General features: G+C 39.5%; 1 protein-coding gene across 7 annotated transcripts in view; it reads right to left on the bottom strand.

Moving 5' to 3' along the window:
* Nucleotides 1-949: 949 nt before the first annotated feature.
* Nucleotides 950-23,106, bottom strand: part of ADK (adenosine kinase) — a 582,906-nt gene continuing 560,749 nt past the window's right edge. For all 7 annotated transcript variants that reach the window (XM_074382424.1, XM_003939783.4, XM_074382425.1 and 4 more), the window contains one exon: nt 950-1,336. In XM_074382424.1, coding sequence (XP_074238525.1) covers nt 1,212-1,336 — 125 coding nt within the window. In that variant the 3' untranslated portion in view covers nt 950-1,211. The remainder of the gene's footprint in view (nt 1,337-23,106) is intronic.

Raw genomic sequence — 23,106 nt, 5'->3', positions numbered from 1 at the left:
GCCCAGCTAATTTTTGTATTTTTAATAGAGATGGGGTTTCACCTTGTTGACCAGGATGGTCTCAATCTCTTGACCTCGTGATCCACCCGCCTCGGCCTCCCAAAGTGCTGGGATTATAGGCGTGAGCCACTGTGCCTGGCATCTTTTTTTCTTATAAAAAAAATCAGTAATACTAATAGCAGCTACTTATTAAGCATTTACAAGGCATCGTACCCAATATCTTATACTGGGTAATCTTTCTCAAATCATCTCAATGACCTTGTATATAAGGGTTATTATCTCATTTTACAAAAAGGAAACTGAGGTTCGAAGATTTGCCGAAGGTCATATAAAGGTAACTAAGTCTGACTCTATAAGTCCTATTATTATACCATTTTGTTTTCCTTAAAAAAATGATTTATTGGTTTCCAGTACTAAGTTATTTGGTGTATTTTGTTGCTATTTTTCATAATTCCATTAACAAATTGGATATCATTCAGGGCCCAGTATTAAATAATGATCTTTTTTCCTTAGTTTGTTGTACACAGGGAAAAAGACAGAAAAAAATTCCTATATGACAAGTTTTTGTTTGCATCAAATTACAGAGTTCCATAGGACTATGATTTAAATATTGTAATACAACTTAAATTTGGCACATTAATTATCCAAAGTTTATTACATGATTGAATGCACATTAAAGAGATTATTAGGCATAATTTGACAAGATAAAATTTCTGTACCTTATTTGACTATCAGGTATATATGTAGTATATATATGTATGTGTGTGTGTAGATACAGATATACTCCTAAATTAAATATATTTGTATAAAAAGCTAAAGATTACTATGTTAAGATTAATTCATTAAAAAATCTATTATATTAAATTGCATCTGCATTCAAAGCAGAAATGTAAAAAAAAGAATCAGTGTACTAAATACACACAAATTTAAGAAGTAATTGAAAATGAAATAAAATTTCAAATGTTATATTCTTGTTTAATTGACATTTAAGTGGCACTATCAAACTATTGAAATAAACATCATTTTTTAGGTTGTTGAGATAATAAAGATTCTACAAGCATTACCGTACCATTGTACCCTCTAAATTAAGATTCAGCATTATTATAGTAGGAAAAGATGGCAGATAATTTTCTTCTTTATTAATATGGGAATTCTCAGGAAGCAATCAGGGCAGTGTCTGCACTCCTGGGCTTGCATTTTCAGCTCTTCCATCAGTGGAAGTCTGGCTTCTCAGGAAAGGTGCAGCCAGTCCGTCTAATTATGACACTTGCTGCATAGTGGCCAGCACGAATACATTCAGTCAGAGGCTTGTCATAGACGAGTTGAGACAGAAAACCTAGAACACAGGCAAAAAAGAACATGAGTATTGTGTAACAGCAGCGGAAATGTTATATTGGATCAGATCAATATATGATCTAAGCACCTATCTCATTCTTCAGCTATGACAGTAAGAGAAAGTCTTTTTTTTTTTTTTTCATTTTTTTTTTTTTTTTTTTTTTTTTTTTTTTTTTTTTTGAGAAGGAGTTTCGCTCTTGTTACCCAGGCTGGAGTGCAATGGCGCGATCTCGGCTCACCGCAACCTCCACCTCCTGGGCTCAAGCAATTCTCCTGCCTCAGCCTCCTGAGTAGCTGAGATTACAGGCACGTGCCACCATGCCCAGCTAATTTTTTTTATCTTTAGTAGAGACAGGGTTTCACCATGTTGACCAGGATGGTCTCGATCTCTCGACCTCGTGATCCACCCGCCTCAGCCTCCCAAAGTGCTGGGATTACAGGCTTGAGCCACCGCGCCTGGCTAGAGAAAGTCTTGAGCGTTACGTTTAGGGAGGTCTTTTCCCAAACATCATGACCTCACCCTAATATTTCTTCTAAAGAGCTTAAGTTGAAACACAACTTGCCATGAAGTCAATGTGGTCTTTCTTTTTTGAGATGGAGTTTCACTCCTGTTGCCCAGGCTGGATGGAGTGCAATGGTGTGATCTTGCCTCACTGCAACCTCTGCCTCCCTGGTTCAAGTGATTCTTCTGCCTCAGCCTCCTGAGTAGCTGGGATTATAGGCACATGCCACCATGCCTGGTTAATTTTTGTATTTTTAGTAGAGACAGGGTTTCACCATGTTGGCCAGGCTGGCCTCAAACTCCTGACCTCAGGTGATCTACCTGCCTTGGACTTCCAAAGTGCTGGGATTACAGGCATGAGCCATTGTACCCTGCCAATCTGGTCTTCCTTAAGACTAACCAATCAAGTTTTCCTTTCTTGGAGATGAAAGGTTTTAAGAATGACTGCACCCTGTATCTTTGCACCTAAGAAATGATTTGTTATCTCTTTCCTTTTCCCTCTGGAGTCTCTGGATTGTCATCCCTAATATATTGCTATTTAGACAAAATTCTCTTACTGGATGTCTCTCCAAATAAAAACTCTGAGAAATGAAAATTATGAAGGACTTTACATCTCCCTTTCGTTCCCAGAAGAAACAGTGAAATAATCTCTGTAGTACAGCATGATGAACCAGGTTTGCACGAAAATAAATTATAAGTTAAAAAGAAAATAGTGTTGAGGACTTCTACTCCTGACCAAGACAGAATCAAAGCGAACCAGATTTACACTTCCTCCAGAAACAGCTACGACAAAGACAAAATATATGAAACAAAGTTTTTCAAAAATTGCACATCAGCCATAAAGGATTCATGAAAGAGAAGTAACAAATGAGGCAAAACATAAAATTTCTCTAGCTCACTGTCTGGAGAGAGTTACCAGGCCACAATACGAGGTCAGACAACTACATAGATCCTTAGCCTGGGTTGAGAAGATGAAATTGGGAGTACAAGTAGGTCAAAATTAACAAATCTTTAGGCTACTAAAAAGGAAGGGAGGGAGGGAGAGAGAGAGAGAGAGAGAGAGAAAGAGAGAGAGAGAAGACATAAATTATTATTATCAGGAATGACAGAAGTGATACCACTATATAGAATCCATACATATTAAAAGGATAATTAGGAAACATTGTTAACAACTTAAGCTAATAGATTTGACAGGTTAGATGAATAGGACAAATTCTTTGAGAGACACAAATGATCAAGGCTCATTCAGGAAGAAACATAACTTGAATAGCACTGTATCTATCAAGTATATTGCCTTTGCAGTTAAAAAGCTTTTGATGAGACGGGATCCAAGATGGCCAAAAAGGAACAGCTTGGGATTGCAGTTCCCGGCAAAAATACAGAGGGTGAGTGATAACCGTATTTCCAAACGAATTTTTACTGCCCACAGATCAGGAGATTCCCAGGCGGAAAGGAGCCACGAGCCCCCAGCACGGCTGTTTCAACCAGCGCAGTGGATCTCCGCATAAAAACTCATACAAATCTGGGTGCCTTTTCAACTGGTGACTTGAACGCCTGGGAGACAGAATTGCCCGTTGAACTGAAAAAAAGGGGACTGAAACCAGGAGACAGACCAGGAGATACCTGAGCGGAAAAGCGCCATGAGCCCCAGCCAGTGCAGCGGGTCTCCACACAAAAAAATCACACAAATCCAGGTGCCTATTCAACTGGTGACTGGAATGCCTGGGAGACAGAGTTGCCCGTGCAACTGAAAAAAAGGGTACTGAAATGGGGAGCCAGGCCAGGAGATTCTCAGGTGGAAAAGCGCCAGGAGACCCCAACATGGCTGTTTTAGCCAGTGCAGTGGGTCTCCACACAAAAACACAAATCCGGGCCCCTTTTCAACTGGCAACTGGAATGCATGGAAGACAGTTGCCCGTGCAATTAAAAAAAAAGGGGGACTGAAACAGGGAGCTAGGTGATTTAGCTCGGCCAGTCCCACCCCCACAGAGACCACCAATCTGAAACGCTCCAGATTGAGAGTTTCACAGCAAGCACAGCTGAACCCTGGATGGTCCACTTCTGTGGGGGAAGGGCATCCGCCATTACCGATGCAATCCACCACTACCGAGGTAGTCCACCATCACAGAGGCAGATTGCCATTACCAAAGCAGTTCTAACTGTACCCTGATAAACAAAACTGCAAGGAGGTTCACACAGCAGCTGGGCAGAGCCCATGGCAGTTCAACAACACCTCTGCTGGCAGACTGTGACTAGGCTACCTCCTTGCTAGGCAGGGCATCTCTGAAAAAAGGCAGCAGCATGACAGAAACTTATAAATAAAGCCCCACCTTCCCAGGACAGAGTATCTGGGGGAAAAAAGGTGGTTATGAGTTCCGCTGCACCAGACTTAAATGTACCTGCCCAGCAGCTCTGACCAGAAGAGCGTAGCTCACAGCTCAGCACTTGAGCTCCTATAAAGGACAGACTGTCTCCTCAAAGAGCTCCCTGACCCCTGTATATTTTAAGATTCACCTTATAAAGGAGAGCTCAGTCTACCCTCTGACAGATATCCTTTTGGGACGAAGATGGCAGAAGAATAAACTGCCAGAAACCTTTACTGTTCTATAGCCACGCAGATGATCCCCAGGCAACCAGGGTCTGGAGTGGACCTCCAGCAGTCCTACAGCAGAGGGGTCTGTTAGAAGGAAAATTAAGAAACAGAAAGAAGTAACTTCAACATCAACAGACAGGTCATCCAGTCAGAGACCCCAACGGAAAGCCACCGGCTACAAAGACCACAGGGAGATAAATCCACAAAGATGGGAAGAAACCAGCGTAAAAAGGATAATAACACCCCAAACCAGAACGCCTCTCCTCATCCAAGGGATCACAACTCCTCACCAGTAAGGGAACAAGAATGGATGGAAAATGAGTCTGATGAATTGACAGAAATAGGCTTCAGAAGGTGGGAAATAACAAACTTCTCTGAGCTAAAATAACATGTTCTAACCCAATGCAAAGAAACTAAGAACTTTGAAAAAAGGTTTTATGAGTATCACATCACACCTACTCTAAAATTGGCCACATAACTGAAAGTAAATCACTCCTCAGCAAATGCATAAAAAAAATCATAACAGTCTCACAGACCACAGTGCAATCAAGGTAGAACTCAGAATTCAGAAACTAACTCAGAACCACACAGCTTCATGGAAACTGAACAACTGGCTCTTAAGTATTGACTGGATACACAATGAAATGAAAGCAGTTTATTTCATGAAAACTGAACAACTGGCTCTTGATGTTGACTGGATAAACAATGAAATGAAGGCAGAAATAAAGATTTTCTTCGAAACCAAAGAGAATGAAGACACAACATACCAGACTCTCTGGGACACATTTAAAACAGTGTCTAGAGGAAAATATATAGCAATAAATGCCCACATGAGAAGCAAGGGAAGATCTAAAATTGACACCCTATGATCAAAATAGAAAGAGCTAGAGGGGCAAGGTAAAAAAACTCAAAACATAGCAGAAGACAGGAAATAACTAAGATCAGCAGAACTGAAGGAGATAGACACACAAAAAACCCTTCAAAAAAATCAATCAATCCAGGAGCTGGTTTTTCGAAAAGAGCAACAAAATAGACTGAACACTAGCCAAATTAATAAAAAAAGAGAGAAGAATCAAATAGATGAATAAAAAATGATAACGGGGATATCACCACAGATTCCACAGAAATATAAACCACCATCAGAGATTATTACAAAAAAAACTCAAGAAAACTTCAGGCCAATATCCATGATGAACATAGATTAAAAAATCTTCAGTAAAATACTGGCAAACCGATTGCAAAAGCACATCAAAAAGCTTATCCATCACGATCAAGTAAGCTTCATCCCGGGGATGCAAGGCTGGTTCAACATATGCAAATCTATAAACGTAATCCACCACATAAACAGAACCAATGACAAAAACCACATGATTATCTCAATAGATGCAGAGAAGGCTTCTGACAAAATTCAACAGCACTTTATGCTAAAAACTCTCAATAAGCTAGGTATTGATGGAACATATCTCAAAAAATTAAAAGCTATTTACGACAAACCCACAGCCAATACACTGAATGGGCAAAATGTGGAAGCATTCCCTTTGACATCAGGCACTAGACAAGGATGCCCTCTCTCACCACTCTTATTCAATATAGTACTGGAAGTTCTAGCCAGAGCAATCAGGCAAGAAAAAGAAATAAGGTGTATTCAATTAGGAAAAGAGGAAGTCTAATTTTCTCTATTTGCAGATGACATGATTGCATATTTAGTGGACCCCATTGTCTCAGCCCAAAATCTCCTGAAACTGATAAGCAAATTCAGCAAAGTCTCAGAATACAAAATCAATATGCAAAAATCACAAGCATTCCTATACACCAATAACAGACTTAAAGAAAGCCAAATCAAGAATGAACTGCTATTCACAATTGCTACAAAGAGAATAAAATTCCTAGGAATACAACTAACAAAGGATGTAAAGGACCTCTTCAAGGAGAACTACAAACCACTGCTCAATGAAATAAGAGAGGACAGAAACAGATGGAGAAGCATTCCATGCTCATGGTTAGGAAGAATCAATATCGTGAAAATGGCCATACTACCCAAAGTAATTTATAGATTCAATGCTATCCTCATCAAGCTACCAATGACCTTCTTCACAGAATTGGAAAAAAAAACCCTTAAACTTCATATGGAACCAAAAGAGAGCCTACATAGCCAAGTCAATTCTAAGCAAAAAGATCAAAGCTGGAGGCATCACATTACCTGACTTCAAACTATACTACAAGACTACAGTAATCAAAACAGTATCTCTGTTTGCTACTATTACCAAAACAGAGATATAGACTAATGGAACAGAACAGAAACCTCAGAGACAATGCCACACATCTACAGCCATCTGATCTTTGACAAACCAGATGAAAACAAGCAATGGGGAAAGGAGTCCCTGTTTAATAAATGGTGTTGGGAAAACTCACTAGCCATGTGTAGAAAGCAGAAACTGGACCCCTTCCTGACACCTTACACTAAAATTAACTCCAGATGGATTAAAGAGTTAAATATAAGACCTAACATCATAAAAACCCTAGAAGAAAGTCTAGGCAAAACCATTCAGGACATAGGCATAGGCAAGGACTTCAGGACCGTAACACCAAAAACATTGGCAACAAATGCCGAAATAGACAAATGGGACCTAATCAAACTCCAGAGATTCTGTACAGCAAAAGAAAGTCATTAGAGTGAATTGGAAACCAACAGAATGGGAAACAATTTTTGCAATCTACTTATCTGACAAAGGGCTATTGTCCAGAATCTACAAAGAACTAAAACAGATTTACAAGAAAAAACAAACAGGCCCATTCAAAAGTGGGCAAAGGATATGAATAGACACTTTACAAAGAAGACATACATGAGGCCAACAAATATATGAAAAAATGCTCATCATCATTGGTCATTAGAGAAATGCAAATCAAAACTACATTGAGATACCATCTCATGCCAGTTAGTATGGCAATCATTAAAAAATGTGGAGACAACAGATGCTGGAGAGGATGTGGAGAAATAGGAACACTTTTACACTGTTGGTGGGAGTGTAAATTAATTCAACCATTGTGGAAGACATTGTGGCGATTCCTCAAGGACCTAGAAATAGAAATTCCATTTGACCCAGCAATCCTATTACTGGGTATATATTCAAAGAATTATAAATCATTCTATTATAAGGACACATGCACACGAATGTTCATTGCAGCACTGTTTACAATAGCAAAGAGTTGCAACCAACCAAAATGCCCATTGATGATAGATTGGACAGGGAAAATGTGGCACATATACACCATGGAATACTATGCAACCATAAAAAACGATGAGTTCATGTCCTTTGTAGGGACACAGATGAACCTGGAAACCATCATTCTCAGCAAATTGACACAAGAACAGAAAATCAAACACCCCATGTTCTTACTCATAGGTGGGTGTTGAACAATGAGAACACATGAACACAGGGAGGGGAGCATCACACGCTGAGGTCTGTTGGGGGGAACTAAGGGAGGGACAGCAGGGGGTGGGAAGTTGGCGAGGGATAACATGTGGAGAAATGCTAGATATAGGTGATGGGGAAGAAGGTAGCAAAGCACATTGCCATATATGTACCTATGCAACAGTCCTGTATGTTCTTCACATGTACCCCAAAACCTAAAACGCAATAAAATATTAAAAAAAAAAGCTTTCATAAAGAAAATTCCAGGTCCAGATGGTGCTGGTGAATTCTACAAAAAATTTAAGGAAGAAAATAACACCAACGCTATATAAACTCTTCAAAAAACTGAAAAGAAGGAAATAATTCCCAACTCATTCCTTAAGGCTAGATTACTCTGCCAACAAAATAAAAAAAGAAAATTATAGACCAGTATTACTCATGAATATTTTAGCAAGTCAAATACAACAATATATTTTAATAATAAATCATGATAAATTGTGCTTTACTCTAAAATGCAAGGTTGGTTTAACATTACAAAATCAATCAATGTAATTTACCAGATTAAGTGAAAAAGCCATAAGATCATGTTAATAGATGCAGAAAAAGCATTTGACAAAATCCAATATCCATTCCTAACAAAAACTTTCTCTTATCCTGATAAAGGGAGATTATGAAAAACTTATTAGTATCGTTCTTAAAGTAAATGAGTAAATATTTTCCTCTTAATGATCAACAACATTGCAAGAGTTTTTGCTCTTAACTGCTATACTGGGGACTCTCACCAGTGCAATAAGGCAAACAAAACACACAGAAGAAAACAAGATGGGGGGAAAAAAAGTAAAGCTGTCACTTTTTGCCAATGGCATGATTGCCTATGTCTGAAGTTCTGAAAAATGGGTGATTTTGCCCCCTGAGGCACATATGGCATTGTCTGGAGATATTTTGGTTGTCACAACTAGGGTGGGGGTGCTTCTGCATTTAGTGTGTAGAGGCCAGAGATGCTGTTGAAAGTCCCATAATGTCAATAATGCCAAAGTTGAGAAATCCTAGTCTTTGTAGAAAATCCTATGGAATCTAGAAAAAAGTTACTAGAAATAGTGAGTCCAGCAAAGCTTCCAATACAAAAATAGATTATCTATACTAGTAATATGTATATATATAATTGCATATACTATCAATGAACAATTAGAAATTAAGAATAAGCCAGGCATCATGGCTCACGCCTATAATCTCAGCACTTTGAGAGGCCAAGACAGGTGAATTTCTTTAGCTCAGGAGTTTGAGACCAGCATGAGCAGCATGGCAAAATCCTGTCTCTACCCCAAATGGAAATAGTAGCCAGGCATGGTGGTGCATGCCTGTAGACCTATCAGGAGGCTGAGGTAGAAGGATTGCTTAAACCTGGAAGGTTGAGGCTGCAGTGAGCTATGATCACATCACTGCACCCCAACCTAGGCAACAGAGTAGGACCTTGTCTCAACAACAAAAAAATAAAAATAAAAAAATTAACATTAAGAATATCTATATTCTTAGGTACTTCATATATTTGAAGTATATTTGAAGTATGTGAAGTACCTCAGAATAAATCTGACAGAAGTTGTGTAAGGCCTGCACGTTGAAAATGACAAAACAATGCTTAGAAATATAAAAGAAGCCTAAATAGACATCAGGTTTTCACAGATCAGAACATTCAATATTATCAGTTCTGCAGGAATTTTTCTATTAATTCATTGGAATACCAATAAAAATTCTAGCAGGTTTTTCTTATAGAAACTTTTAAGCTGCTTCTAAAATTTATATGGAAATTCAAAGGACCTAGATTAGTGAAAATGCAACTTTGAAAAAGAACAAACCCAGGGGATTTATACTACCTGATTTCAAATTTTATTATAGAATGATAATAATCAAGACACTATGGTATTAGCATAAAGATAGACAAAAAGACCAATGGAACTGAACAGAGTCCAGAAATAAACCTACTTCTATATAGCCAATTGATTTTGACACAGGTGCCCAAACAATCCCATGGAGAAAGGATACTCTAACAAATTGTATTAGAACAATGGATACCATGTACGAAAAAAAGCTGTATTTCAACCTTTACCTCACTCTATCTACAAAAATTCACTTGAAATGAATCATAGACATAAATGTAAGGAATAAAATTATAAAGCTCTTGAGGAGAAAACATAGGAGAAAATCTTAGTGATCTTGGGTTTGCTAAAGATCACTTATTAAGATGTAAAAAGTATAAACTTTTCTTTTTTAAAAATTAATTAATTTTTGAGACAGGGTCTCACTATCACCCAGGCTGGAGTGCAGTGGCATGCTCATGGCTCACTGCAGCCTTGATCTTCTGGGCTGAAGCTCTTCTCCCACCTCAGCTTTCCTAGTAGCTGGGACTAAAGATGTGTGCCACCATGCCTAGCTATTTCTTGCATTTTTTGTTAGAGATGGGGTTTGGTCTAGTTGCTCAGGCTGGTTTTGAACTCCTGGGCTCAAGTAATCTGCCTGCCTTGGCCTCCCAAAGTGCTGGGATTACAGGTATGAACTACCACACCTGGCTAAGAGTACAACTTTTATAGAAGAAAAAATAATTTGACCTGTAATCCCAGCACTTTGAGAGGCCGAGACGGGTGGATCATGAGGTCAAGAGATCGAGACAATCCTGGTCAACATGGTGAAACCCTGTCTCTACTAAAAATACAAAAATTAGCTGGGCATGGTGGCGCATGCCTGTAGTCCTAGCTACTCAGGAGGCTGAGGCAGAAGAATTGCTTGAACCCAGGAGACGAAGGTTGCGGTGAGCCGAGGTCACGCCATTGCACTCCAGCCTGGGTAACAAGAGCGAAACTCCGTCTCAAAAAAAAAAAGAAAAATTGAATTTTGTCATAATAAAATACTTGGTACCTCAATAACAAGAAACAACTCAATCGAAAGTAGGTAAAAGTATTTAACATCTTAGCAAAGAAGACATATGCCAAATAAGACATGAAAAAACGCTCAGTATCATTATTCATTAAAGAAATAAAAATTTAAATCAAAATTAGATACCACTGCATACCCACAGAATGGCTAAAACTGAAATGACTGACCATAACAAGTGTTGACAAGGGTGTGATCAACTGGAACTTTCATACATTAATTGTGGGAATGTAAAATAAGACCACTTTGCAAAACCATTTGTCAGTCTTAAAAAGCTAAACATACTTGTATCCTATGACCCATTCTATTTCTAGGTATTTACTCAAGGTAGATGAAGGCACATATCCAAAGACTTGTAAATGAATGTTCACATCAGCTTTATTTGTAATAGCCCCAAACTGGAAACAATCCAAAAGGGAATGAGAAGGGACAGGGAGGCAGGATTACAAAAGGCCATGGGAGCAGTGGCTATGTCCATAGTGATGATTTCATGGGTGTACACATATGTCCAAATTTATACAATTGTATACTTTAAATATGTACAGTTTGTGGTAAGTCTATTAAGCCACAATTAAACTGTGAAGAAAAAAGTATGATTGCAAATAAGACAGGTCAAGAGCAGAAGAATCTGGGCTGCCTTCCCCTTAGGGGAAACCTGAGCTGCCGCAGCAACATTCAGATACTCAGAAGAGCAGATGATAATGAGAAACTGTGCTGCAGCCAGGCTTCTGGGCCTTCCCTGAGGCCCTAGGCAGCCTGAGGGGGGCTGGAGGTTAATTGAGAAGCTGTGGTATAATGACCTGCAGAGAACATTGTAAGTGATTTATGTCGTCCTCCTTCTACCATTCTGACCACACAGACTTTTCCCAGTCAGATTTGGGGAATGCTCTGTATTAGATGAAATAAATAAGTATTCCCAACCAAATAATAAAATTAATATGGTTAACAGAATGATGTATTTTAAAGACATTTGCTGAGACTGGAAAATCACTCTCTCAAGAGGTTTAGTAAGAGTATTTTATCACTGAGTTTTCAGGTAATAGTCAAAAGTCAATATTAACTTTTCTGCCAAACTGTGAGGCTAAAATGCTCAGTCCACACAGTGAATGGAGCAGATGCCAAATTCAGAGTCAGATCAGCTTACAATGCAAACATGTCTATTAGACGCCTTATAAGCAACATCTGTTTTCTTCATTCTGCCTGGTATGATCATTGTGAGAAAAAGAGAAAGCTTATGTTTATGAAATATTTTTGTGAAGCAAAAGCACCAGCATCCTCTTTCTAAGAGAACTAGATGATGAATGAAGTAAGTATTCTGAAGAGTCTTTTGCTTTGACAAGTGGAGAACCTGGTTGTTAAAAAAAGCTAAGACCTTTGCCCAAAGTGAATGTCAGTTTTTCAACAATGTATTTTTAAAAACCAACTAAAATGAAATATAGATACTATATAATCAGTTATAAGTGAAATCTTCAAACAGTAGCTGATGTGAATCTTGAAAGTTGTATAAAATTGTTAAAATAAAGGGAGCTTATATTTAAAGAATTGTAGGGAATCCTTTTATAATGCAAGTAAACATCTCCAAGATATTTTTTTATTGTGGAAAATATACATAACATAAAATTTACTATTTTAGCAATTTTTAAATGCACAATTTAGTGACATTAAGTACATTCACAATGTGCAGCTATTATCTCTATGCATGTTTAGAACTTTTTCATCACCCCAGAAGAAACTCTGTACCCATTAAACCATAACTCCCTACTCCTCTTTACCTCCAGCCTGCTAATCTACTTTTTGTCTATAAATTTGCCTATTCTTGGTACTTATGTAAGTGAGATCATATAACATTTGTCTTTTTGTGTCTAACTTATTTCACTTAGGATGTTTCCCAATATCATTTTAGTTTAGATTTTTAATTATTAGCCTTCTTAAAGTTTACTTTATTTGAAAAGAATTCCAAATACAGAATAAAGTCGCAGGAACAAAAATAGTACAACAAGTACCTGTATATCCTTTACCCAGGTACACAATATTGTTAACATTTTACACCATGTGCATGTACTCTTTCTCTTTATACAAGTTTATTTTCCCTGAACTATTTGAGAGCAAGTTATGTTTATCATGTCTTTTACTTCTAAAACTTCAGTGTATCTTTTCTGAGAATAAGGATATTCTCTTACATTGTGGAAATCAACATCAACTGCAGTAATACTGTTACCTGATCTACTGTCCATATTTCAATTTAGTCAAGTACCCAATAATGTCCTTTATAGAAATTTTCTCCTCTGGAACAGAATCAAGGATTTAACTGTTATATCTTTATAGTTTTTAAAAATCTGGAACATTTCCTCAGATCTTGACTTCTGAGATATGGACATTTTTGAGGAATATAGTCATTGCTTACCTCATTTTTAATTTTTTTTGTTTATTTATTTGAGACAGGGTCTTATTCTGATTGTCCAGGCTGGAATGCAGTGGTGTGATTTTTTTTTGGCTCACTGCAGCCTTGACCTCCCTAGGCTCAGGTGAGTCTCCTACCTCAGTCTCCCGAGTAGCTGGGACCACAGGCACACACAGCAACGCCTGGCTAATTTTTTGTGTGTGCTTAGAAGATGGGGTTTTGCCGTGCTGCCCAGGCTGGTCTTGAACTCCCGGACTCAAGCAATCCACCTGCCTAAGCCTCCTAAAGTGCTGGGGTTACAGGTGTGAGCCACCACATCCAACTTGCTTATCCCATTATTTATTTACTTATTTTCCCATTTTTAACAGATGTATTCTAATTTTGGATTTGTCTAATATTTCCTCATGATTAATTCCAACTATGCTTTCCCAGGCAGAATACTACATAGATTATACTGGATCCTTCTCAATGTGTCACATTTAGAGGCACATCATATCCATCTGCTATTCACTGGTGATAGGAATTTCGATCATCTGATCAAGGTTTTGTTCTACTTCTCCACTGTATAGCCCCTATTTTTTCCCTTGCATCTAACAAGCAGTTTGCGGATAGACAATTTTAGATCACATAATTATTCTGTTCTTTATCAAAAGTCCCACCCCTCTCCAAGACTGGGTATTCACTCACAGTTTTTAACTGAAGCAACTCATATTGTGATGATTTTCCAACTCCAGCATACCTTTCACATTTACCAGTCAGCCCTCACCATTCTACCATAAACAAGAGCTTACCTCTTATCTCATTTATTATTTTTAAATCTATTATCAGTAAGAATGCATATTTTATTTATGTGGCGGAGTGCTCTGTCACCGAGGCTGGAGTGCAATGGCATGATCTTGGCTCACTGCAACATCCACCTCTCAGGTTCAAGCAACTCTCCTGCCTCAGTCTCCCGAGTAGCATCTGGGACTACCGGCATGAGCCACCATGCCTGGCTAATTTTTGTATTTTGAGTAGAGACGGGGTTTCACCATGTTGGACAGGCTGGTCTTGAACTCCTGATCTCAGGTAATCCGCCCACCTTAGCCTCCTAACGAGCTGGGGATTACAGGCATCAGCGACCACACCCGGCCCACAATTCTTTTTAAATCCATGGTTTATAATCCCTTACAGCCCTTAATTAATTTAGTCCTTAAAATATCTTAGTTTTTGCCAGTGGGAGCCCTTCAGGCTAGTGGCTCCTGTGTCCTTGGATGTGACATCACATTATTTTTGATCACTTCTTTATGTGCTGGCATGTTTTGGGCTCTGCTATGCCCTGGTATCAGCCATTTATCTGAAGATAACTGGTTCCTTTTAGCATAGAATGATATTAGAGACCAAGATCTGGGTGGCAGGTATGCTCTTTGCTTCTAGGCCTGATTAATAAACAGAGCCAGGAAGTATGAATGTGTATATAATCACGCACACACACACATATCCATAACTGTATGTATATATATATATATATATGTACAGAGACCTATTTCAGAAACTGAGCTGACACCAGTACTTCCGATTCGAGTCCATCTCCATAGGGTTCTTTCTTGCCTTTCCTTATCCCATTATTTGTATGTTCCTTCTTCTATAGTGAGAACCTAGCTCCAACAATATCAACAAATTATTTATTTACTCATTTTTGTAATACATCTAAAATAGTTTCAAAGTCACTTCATCCCTAACTTTAAAAGAAAAATAATTCAAATCTAAAAACAGTTTAGGATTGATTTTCTGTTCTCCAATGTAGTCAAATACTGTGTTCAGTATGTTAACTTAGATTGGATCTCTTTTTTACCCCCTTCAGGGAGCTCATTTTACTTAAGATAAGATTGGAAAAAAGTTGGGTTCCTATTGCCATTTCTTCCATTCTGTCCTTGTTGGTTTAATATTTTTAAAAATACCTAAAACATGTAATCCCAGCACTTTGGGAGGCCAAGGCAGGTGGATCACGAGGTCAAGAGATCGAGACCATACTGGTCAACATGGTGAAACCCCATCGCTACTAAAAATACAAAAAATTAGCTGGGCATGGTGGCACGTGCCTGTAATCCCAGCTATTCAGGAAGCTGAGGCAGGATAATTGCCTGAACCCAGGAGGCGGAGGTTGCGGTCAGCCAAGGTCGCACCGTTGCACTCCAGCCTGGGTAACAAGAGCGAAACTCCATCTCAAAAACAAAACAAAACAAAACAAAACAAAACAAAACAAAACAAAACCATAAAACATTAACATGTTTCTAAAAGTAAAAATTCTATAAAAGAAATGCTCAAAGAAGTGTCACTCTCTTTACCATGTTCTTCCTCCCCATCCCTTGTAAATATCTAGTTTCACCGTTTTCTGGTTTACCTTCCTGTGTTCTTTTAGTAAAAGTAAGCAGTTATATGTACATTTTCTTCCTTTTCTTTTAAACACAAAAGGAGGTAACACAGTATATATGCTCTCTTACACTTTGCTTTTTTTCCACTTAAAAATATCTCCTGGAGGCTGGGCATGGTGGCTCATTCCTGTAATTCCAGTATTTTGGGAGGTCGAGGCAGGTAGATCACTTGTCGGGAGTTCAAGACCAGACTGGCCAACATGGTGAAACCCCATGTCTACTCAAAATACAAAAATAAGCCAGACATGGTGGTGCATGTCTGCAATCCCAGCTACTTGGGAGGCTGAGGCAAAATAATTGCTTGAACTCAGGAGGCAAAGGTTGCAGTAAGCTGAGATAGCGCCATTGCACTCCAGCCTGGGTGACAGAACGAGACTCCATCACAAAAAAAACCCAAAATCTCCTGGAAATCATTCTACATCAATTGGTAGAGGTTTTCTTTATTTTTATTTATTTAGTTATTTTACAGCTACATAGTACCTCCAAGTGTAGATACACTGTAGTTTATTTAATCTATCTCCTATGTGTGAACATTTACATGGTCTCCAATGTTTTGAAAATATAAACAATGCTGCAATGAATAACCTTTACATATGTATTTTTACGTTGTTAGGGGCATAGCTTCAGGATAAATTTTAGAAGTAGAACTGCTAGATTAATGAGTAACTATATGTATATATAGTTTTATTAGTGATTCTCCTTCATAGAGGTTGAAGCATTTTGTATTTCTTTCTTTTTTTTTTTATTTTTATTTTTTTTTTTTGAGACACAGTCTTGCTCTGTCACCAAGGCACCAGGCTGGAGTGCAGTGACACAATCTCAGCTCACTGTAACCTCTGCCTCCAGGGCTCAGGCAATTCTCCTGCTTCAGCCTCCTGAGTAGCTGGGACTACAGGTGTGTGCCACCACATCCAGCTATTTTTTTTTTTTTTAATTTTAGTAGAGACTGGGTTTCACTGTGTTGGCCAGGATGGTCTCAGTCTCTTGACCTCATGATCCACCCGCCTTGGCCTCCCAAAGTGCTGGGATTACAGGCATGAGCAACTGAAATACAGGCTGGGATGCCCGGCTGTATTTCTATTAGTAATATAAGAGTGCCCGTTTTCCCACAACTTCACCAATATAGTATACTGTCCAGATTTTGAATTTTTGCCAGTCTGATGGTTTAGAAATATTTCAGTATAATTTTAATCTGTATTTCTCTTAAGTGAAGCTAAACATTTTTTATATGTATAAAGAACAAATCTTCCTGTGAATTGTTAATTTTTATCTTTTGCTTATTTTCTATAGGATGTTTGGCCTTTCTTTTACCTCTATTATTATTATTTTTGAGACAGAGTCTCTACAGTGGTGTGATCTTGGCTCACTGCAACCTCCGACCCCCAAATTCAAGCGATTCTTCTGCCTCAGCCTCCCAAGTAGCTGGGATTACAGGTGTGCATCACCATACCTGGCTAGTTTTTGTATTTTTAGTAGAGACAGGTTTCACCATGTTGGCCAGGCTGGTCTTGAACTCCTGACTGCAGGTGATCTGCCCATCTCAGCCTCCCAGAGTGCTGGGATTACAGGTGTAAGCCACCACACCCAGCCTCACCCTCTATTTTTATAAAAGTTCTCTGCATTTTAGGGATATTATTCCAATAAAGTTTTTTTTTTTTTTGAGACGGAGTTTCGCTCTTGTTACCCAGGCTGGAGTGCAATGGTGCGATCTCGGCTCACTGCAACCTCCGCCTCCTGGGCTTAGGCAATTCTCCTGCCTCAGCCTCCTGAGTAGCTGGGATTACAGGCACACGCCACCATGCCCAGCTAATTTTTCTTTTCTATTTTTAGTAGAGACGGGGTTTCACCATATTGACCAAGGATGGTCTCGATCTCTTGACCTCGTGATCTACCCGCCTCAGCCTCCCAAAGTGCTGGGATTACAGGCTTGAGCCACCGCGCCCGGCTAAAGTTTTTTTTAAAAAAACAAAACAAAACAAAAAAACCCCACCAATAATAATATGCTATTAATAGATATAAATACCATACGGTGTCAGCAAGTAAATAAAATATGTTTTTATATTTCATTCACTGAAACACAGCCTCAGGCCCCAGAGTGTGGTTGCTAAACACTATAGCAGATAAATATGGCTTGCAAGTATTAAAATAAATAAATAAATAAATAAAAGGCCAGGTGGGGTGGCTCATGTCTCACCTCTAATCTGAGCACTTTGGGAGGCTGAGATGGGAGAATCACTTGAGCCCAGGAAACCAGCCTGGGCAACACAGGCAACATAGGGAGGGACTCATGTCTACTAATTAAAAAAAAAAAAAAAATCAGCTGGGCGTGGTGGTATGCACCTGCAATCCCAGCTACTTGACAGGCTGAGGTGGGAGGACTGCTTGAGCTGGGAGGTTGAGGCTGCAGTGAGCTGTGACTGAGTCTACTGTACTCTAGCCTGGGCAACAAAATAAAACCTTCTCTCAAAAACAAAACAAAAAACAGGTCAGGCACTGTAGCTCGTGCCTGTAATCCAAGTACTCACGGAGGCTGAGGCATGCAGATCATTTGAGCCCAGGAGTTTGAGATCAGCCTGGGCAACATGGCAAAATTCTATCTTGACAAAAAATTTAAAAATTTAGCCAGGTGTGGTGGTGCATGCCTGTAGTCTCAGCTAGTTATTCAGAAGGCTGAGGTGTGGGAGGATCACCTAAGCCTGGGAGGTTGAGGCTGCAGTGAGCCATGTCGTGCCACTGCACTCCAACATGGGAGACAGAGTGAGACACTATCTTAAAAACAAAACAAAACAAAGCAAAAAAGTCTGCTCTTTTTAGAACAAGATTTGGGCTTATCAAGAGTCCAAGAAGCAAAATCTTAAATAACTGACTTTGTGTGTTCAATATGAAAAAGTCTCTTAGGATCTGTTTTTCCCAGTGCCACTGGCTTGTCATCCTTATCAGTAAATCATCTTAAAAATGAAGAGCACAGCTCTCTATGTATGCTTTTCAACACAGCCAAGAGAACAGGAATAGGAGGTATTACACTGGAGAACAAGAACCATCAGTGCAGGTTTCCAAATCAAGAACTCATATGCGAGGCAGTTGTTATTGCTTTTTTATGTTGGTTCTTTCTCTCTAGCCTCTTACAGATAGGTTTATCAACCTGGGCCTCTCATGCTTTTCCCGTCTTCTGGAGACATCATAGACTTTAGGTCCTCTAGCTGTTGAGGCATAAGGTGAGAATCTCTCATCAACAATAAACTGGGTTCCTAGGGTTACTGTTGGCTAGCTCTGAATCTTGGAACAATCTTTCCAAATAAACCTGTGTTCATTAACATTTGGTGCAGCCCATTATCTTCTGGTTGATTTTATTTAGACTTTTACTGATGTTACAAAGTGTGACCAATACATTGACAAACTGTATCTAGCATTTGACATGAGGCCTGAAACATATGTTTAAGTTGTGCAAAAAGAGGAGGTGCTACCCTAGGTTCCTCAAAGCACACAGAGGTGAGATTGCTGCTGTGGTCAAAAGGCAATGTAATTTCCTAACTTAAGCTGTCCATTCCATGTAGTTACTGTAAGAGATATAACATCTAGAATATTCTTAGTGTCATTTATAGATAATAGAGAAATATTGTCAGTGGGTATGGAAGCCTTAAGGGAGACACTTAATAAGAGCTAGGGATATTTTAGAAGGAAATGAATAAAGTCTATGAGTCAATTTTTTTCTTTTCCATTTCTAGTTCCTTCATTAATAGTTTTTCATAGTAGCTGGATCTTAAAACCCAGTAGACTCTATTGCTGTTCATTCTACATTCAGCAGCTTGTCAACAAGTAAGCAAGCTGCACTTTATTAACTTGGAAAAATAAAGTTTTTTTTTTGTTTTTGTTTGCAGTCCTCGGCTTAAGCAATCCTTCTATTTCAGCCTCTCAAAGTGCTGTCATTATAGGTGTGAGCCCCTGTGCCCTGCCAGAATAAAGTTTTACTAATTCACTTTTTACAAGTGTATATTATGCTGAAATTGTTTTCCCAAAGATACAGTACAAATACATAATCAGTGACTCTACCTTTATTTTCTTAAATAGTTCCCAGAAGCCTTTTATATATAGTACACCACAATATGCCTATGTAGAGTTTAAACATTTTAAAGCATTTTTGGAAATACATATATAATTTGTTCTTTAAAAGAATCTCATTTTACACTAAATTTAAATTATACATCTAAGTAGTATTTTGTTCACCTGGCAAAATATACAAATGTTTATGTGTTGAAAATGGATTTTAAGCCACATAAATTTAAAGGTCAGAGAGGAATGCTGGGAAGATGGCCGCCTAAGAACAGCTCAGGACTTCAGCTCCCAGTGAAAGTGCAGAGGGTGAGTGGACGCCGCATTTCCAGACGAACTCTTATTGCCCACAGACCAGGAGATACCCAGGCAGAGGGGTCGCCAGCGTCGCAGTCCCAGCCGGTGTGGCTGTTTTGGCCCCCGCGGGGCTGATTCGGCTGCTGTGACCACTCCCTGTTGCTGCGGTTCTCCGTACAAAAGCCACTGGTCGGGGAGCCCTCTTAGCTGGCGAGCAGAGCCCTGAGATGGCAGAATTGCCCATTCATCTGAAATAGCGAGTCAGGCCAGGAGATTCCTAGGCAAAAAATCCGCCAGGAGCCGGCGCCGCAGTTCGAGCCGACTCCGTGAGTCGCAGCACGGGAGATCCCGGCACCTTTTCAACAAGCGATTGGAACGCGGGGTCCTTCAACTTAAAAGAAAAGACTCTGAGTCAGGGAGCCAGGTGATCAGGCTCGGTTGGTCCCACCCCTCCACCCCCAAGAACAATGAAAACAAAAACAGTAATTGGAAACCCTCTGGGTTGAGTCCTTCAAACTAAGCATAGCTGAACCCCGATTGTCCGGCTCGGTGGGGGAGGGGCTTCCGCCATTACTGAGACTCTCCACCTCTACGGAGGCAGGCTGCCGTTGCCGAGGCAACCTGCCACAACAGAGAGAGTCCGCCATAACAGAGGCGGGGCCACCATTGCCGAGACAGTTCTAACTACACCCATATAAAAAGGACTACAGGGAAGAGCTCAGGGCAGCTGGGCGGAGCCCACAGCAGCTCAGCAAAGCCCCTGCGGGCAGGCAGTGGCTAGGCGAACTGCTAGCTGGGTGGGTCAGACCTGAAAGAAAAATCAAAAAAGGCAGTAGTGCAACGGAAACTCATAAAGCTCCAACTCCCTGGGACAGAGACAGACAACAGGTGGATAAACCCACAAAAATGGGAAGAAACCAGCGCAAAAAGGATGAAAACTCCCGAAACCAGAACACCTCTCCTCCTAAAAGGGATCACAACTCCTCACCAGCAAGGGAACCAGACCGGATGGAGAAGGAGGATGATGAAATGACAGAATCAGACTTCAGAAGGTGGGTAGTAAGAAACTACAGTGAGCTAAAAGGACATGTTCTAACCGAACACAAAGAACATAGGAACTTGAAAAAAGATTGGACGAACTGCTGACGAGAATGGACAGCATAGAGAGGAGTATAAGTGAATTGATGGAGCTGAAAAATGCAACACGAGAACTTCGTGAAGCATGCACAAGCTTCAATAGCCGAATTGACCAAGCAGAAGAAAGGATATCAGAGGTCGAAGATCAACTCAATGAAATAAAAAGAGAAGGCAAGAACAGAGAAAAAAGCGCAAAAAGGAATGAACAAAATCTTCAAGAAATGTGGGACTATGTGAAAAGACCTAATCTACGTCTGATAGGTGTACCTGAATGTGATGAAGAGAATGAATCCAAGCTGGAAAATACTCTTCAGGATATTATCCAGGAAAACTTCCCCAACCTAGCAAGGCAGACCAATATTCAAATCCAGGAAATACAGAGAACACCACAAAGATATTCCTCAAGAAGAGCAACCCCAAGGCACATAATCGTCAGATTCACCAGGGTTGAAATGAAAGAGAAAATGCTAAGGGCAGCCAGAGAGAAAGGTCGGGTTACCCACAAAGGGAAGCCCATTAGACTCACAGCAGATCTCTCAGCAGAAACCCTACAAGCCAGAAGAGATTGGGGGCCAATATTCAACATCCTTAAAGAAAAGAACTTTCAACCCAGAATCTCCTATCCAGCCAAACTAAGCTTCATAAGTGAAGGAAAAATAAAATCCTTTGTGAACAAGCAAGCACTCAGAGATTTCATCACCACCAAACCTACCCTACAAGAACTCCTGAAAGAGGCTCTACACATATAAAGGAACAACCAGTACCAGCCACTCCAAAAACACACCAAATGGTAAAAGGGCATCAACACAATCAAGAATCTGCATCAACTAACCAACAAAACAGCCAGGTAGCATCAAAATGACAGTATCAAATTCACACATAACAATACTATCCCTAAATATCAATGGACTAAATGCCCCAATCAAAAGACACGGACTGGCAAATTGGATAAAAAGCCAAAACCCATCCGTGTGCTGTATCCAGGAAACCCATCTTACATGCAAGGATACACAAAGGCTCAAAATAAAGGGATGGAGGAAGATCTACCAAGCAAATGGAGAGCAAAAAAAAGGCAGGAGTTGCAATTCTCATCTCTGATAAAATAGACTTTAAAGCAACAAAGATCAAAAGAGACAAAGAAGGACATTACATAATGGTAAAAGGATCACTGCAACAAGAAGAGCTAATGATCCTAAATATATACGCACCCAATACAGGAGCACCCAGATACATAAGGCAAGTTCTTAATGACTTACAAAGAGACTTAGACTCCCACACAATAATAGTGGGAGACTTTAACACCCCATTGTCAATATTAGACAGATCAACCAAACAGAAAATCAACAAGGATATCCAGGACCTGAATACAGACCTGGAGCAAGCAAACCTAATAGACATTTACAGAACTCTCCACCCCAAATCCACAGAATATACATTCTTCTCAGCACCACATCACACCTACTCTAAAATTGACCACATAATTGGCAATAAATCACTCCTCAGCAAATGCAAAAGAACAGAAATCATAACAAACAGTCTCTCAGACCACAGTGCAATCGAGTTACAACTCAGAATGCAGAAACTAACTCAGAACCGCACAGCTTCATGGAAACTGAATAACTTGCTCTTGAATGTTGACTGGATAAACAATGAAATGAAGGCAGAAATAAAGATGTTCTTCGAAACCAATGAGAACGAAGACACAACATACCAGAATCTCTGGGACACATTTAAAGCAGTCTCTAGAGGAAAATATATAGCAATGAGTGCCCACATGAGAAGAAAGGAGAGATCTAAAATTGACACCCTATCATCAAAATTGAAAGAGCTAGAGGAGCAAGATCAAAAAAACTCAAAACCTAGCAGAAGACAGGAAATAACTAAGTTCAGAGCAGAACTGAAGGAAATAGAGACACAAAAAACTCTTCAAAAAATCAATAAATCCAGGAGCTGGTTCTTTGAAAAGATCAACAAAATAGACCACTAGCCAGGTTAATAAAAAAGAAAAGAGAGAATAACCAAATTGATGCAATAAAAAA

The sequence above is a fragment of the Saimiri boliviensis genome, chromosome 12 (genome assembly GCF_048565385.1).
Source record: "Saimiri boliviensis isolate mSaiBol1 chromosome 12, mSaiBol1.pri, whole genome shotgun sequence".
Classification (NCBI taxonomy): domain Eukaryota; kingdom Metazoa; phylum Chordata; class Mammalia; order Primates; family Cebidae; genus Saimiri; species Saimiri boliviensis.
The sequence above is the reverse complement of the archived record's forward strand: the minus strand, read 5'-3'. Positions and strand labels throughout refer to the sequence as shown.